This window comes from Otolemur garnettii, unplaced genomic scaffold, assembly GCF_000181295.1.
Source record: "Otolemur garnettii isolate 467f Iridium unplaced genomic scaffold, OtoGar3 scaffold00225, whole genome shotgun sequence".
In the NCBI taxonomy this organism is placed as follows: Eukaryota; Metazoa; Chordata; class Mammalia; order Primates; family Galagidae; genus Otolemur; species Otolemur garnettii.
This window is the reverse complement of record NW_003852620.1, coordinates 896,471-897,706: the sequence shown is the minus strand read 5'-3', so window position 1 is coordinate 897,706 and position 1,236 is coordinate 896,471. Positions and strand designations below refer to the sequence as shown.

Genomic DNA, 1,236 nt, shown 5'->3' with positions numbered 1-1,236 from the left:
TTTATAACAGTACTGGGAAAAGAACAAGAATACCAATGATCTTAACTTTAAGTTAGTCTTTTTCATTCTACCTACCTGACAGCAGATACACATTAGTACGCTAAGAAAATCTCCAGTTATTCTTGCCCTCTTGTCATTTTGCTAATATTCTTAGATCTTGCTTTGAAGCTCTCCTACTCTTATTCTCCAATTAAGCCAATCTGAAGGAAGCAAAAATTAAAATTTCTAATCTTTCTTTGCATAGTGAAATTTTAGTAGTGCTGCTGGTTATTAAGATAAATGCCATGTCAGGAGAAAATATCACCTGGCATATGCTTCACAGAGAAAAACCACTCCAAAGTGAGCTGCTGTTACCATAGTAAACAGCTTTGTTACATTAGCAGGTAACTTATAAGGGTCACGGATTCATTAGTACAGAGAAAAAACCTCCAGAGCCTACTTAACCTGACTGTTCTTGTGGACAGTTCCCAGTCTATACTGTTGCCAGACTGAGCTAGCAAGTGCATGTCATTCTTCTATTTCAGAAAAAAACAAACTTCCACAGCTTTCCATCACCTGAAGATAAAATTCAAGTTCTTTAGGCTGCTCACCACCTACCTCACTAGCCTCATATCTCACTATTTCTTACTTTACTTTTTATACTATACCAGTCCCAACTATGAATAGTCCCTTGCACTATGGCTTTTTGATAGTAATATGTCTTTATACATACTGCTCTCTTAAGCCAGAATAATCTTCCCTGCCTTATCCACTTGGCAAACTCCAGTCTATTATTCAACACCCTGTTGAAGCAGCACCTATTCTATGAAGTCTTTCCTAATTGAAGCACCCTACCCCCAAGTCTCTCTTCTGGGCATTTATATATCATGTATTAATTTCAGCATTTAAAAAAAAAACTTAAATTCAAGTAGCTTTTTATGACTTAATAGCTATAAGACTTGATCAAATCACTTATCTTCACTGAGTCAGTTTTTCTCATTTATAACATGGTTCTACTAATAATTACTACCAGGATTGTGATGAGGCTTACATAATATTGGTACATCTGAAAATGCTTTTTATACTGCAAGGTATCATCACCATCATTTCTAATCAAACTGATTTCACAGGCTAGACCATTTCCCTTTAGAAATGGCTCTTGATAGCAGCCAACTTTGTTATCCATTATTTTTATTCTATCACTTTTCCCTAATTAGTCTGGTCTCTTTGACTTTCCCTGCCACAGACTTCAAAACA

At 35.8% G+C, this 1,236-nt stretch overlaps 1 protein-coding gene across 1 annotated transcript in view; it reads right to left on the bottom strand.

Annotated features, from left to right (window-relative positions):
* The window catches only part of RNF212B (ring finger protein 212B), a 36,134-nt gene extending 35,823 nt beyond the window's left edge, over nucleotides 1–311 (bottom strand). The window contains 1 exon segment of the mRNA XM_023508157.1: nucleotides 305–311. Coding sequence (XP_023363925.1) covers nucleotides 305–311 — 7 coding nt within the window.
* Nucleotides 312–1,236: the final 925 nt, after the last annotated feature.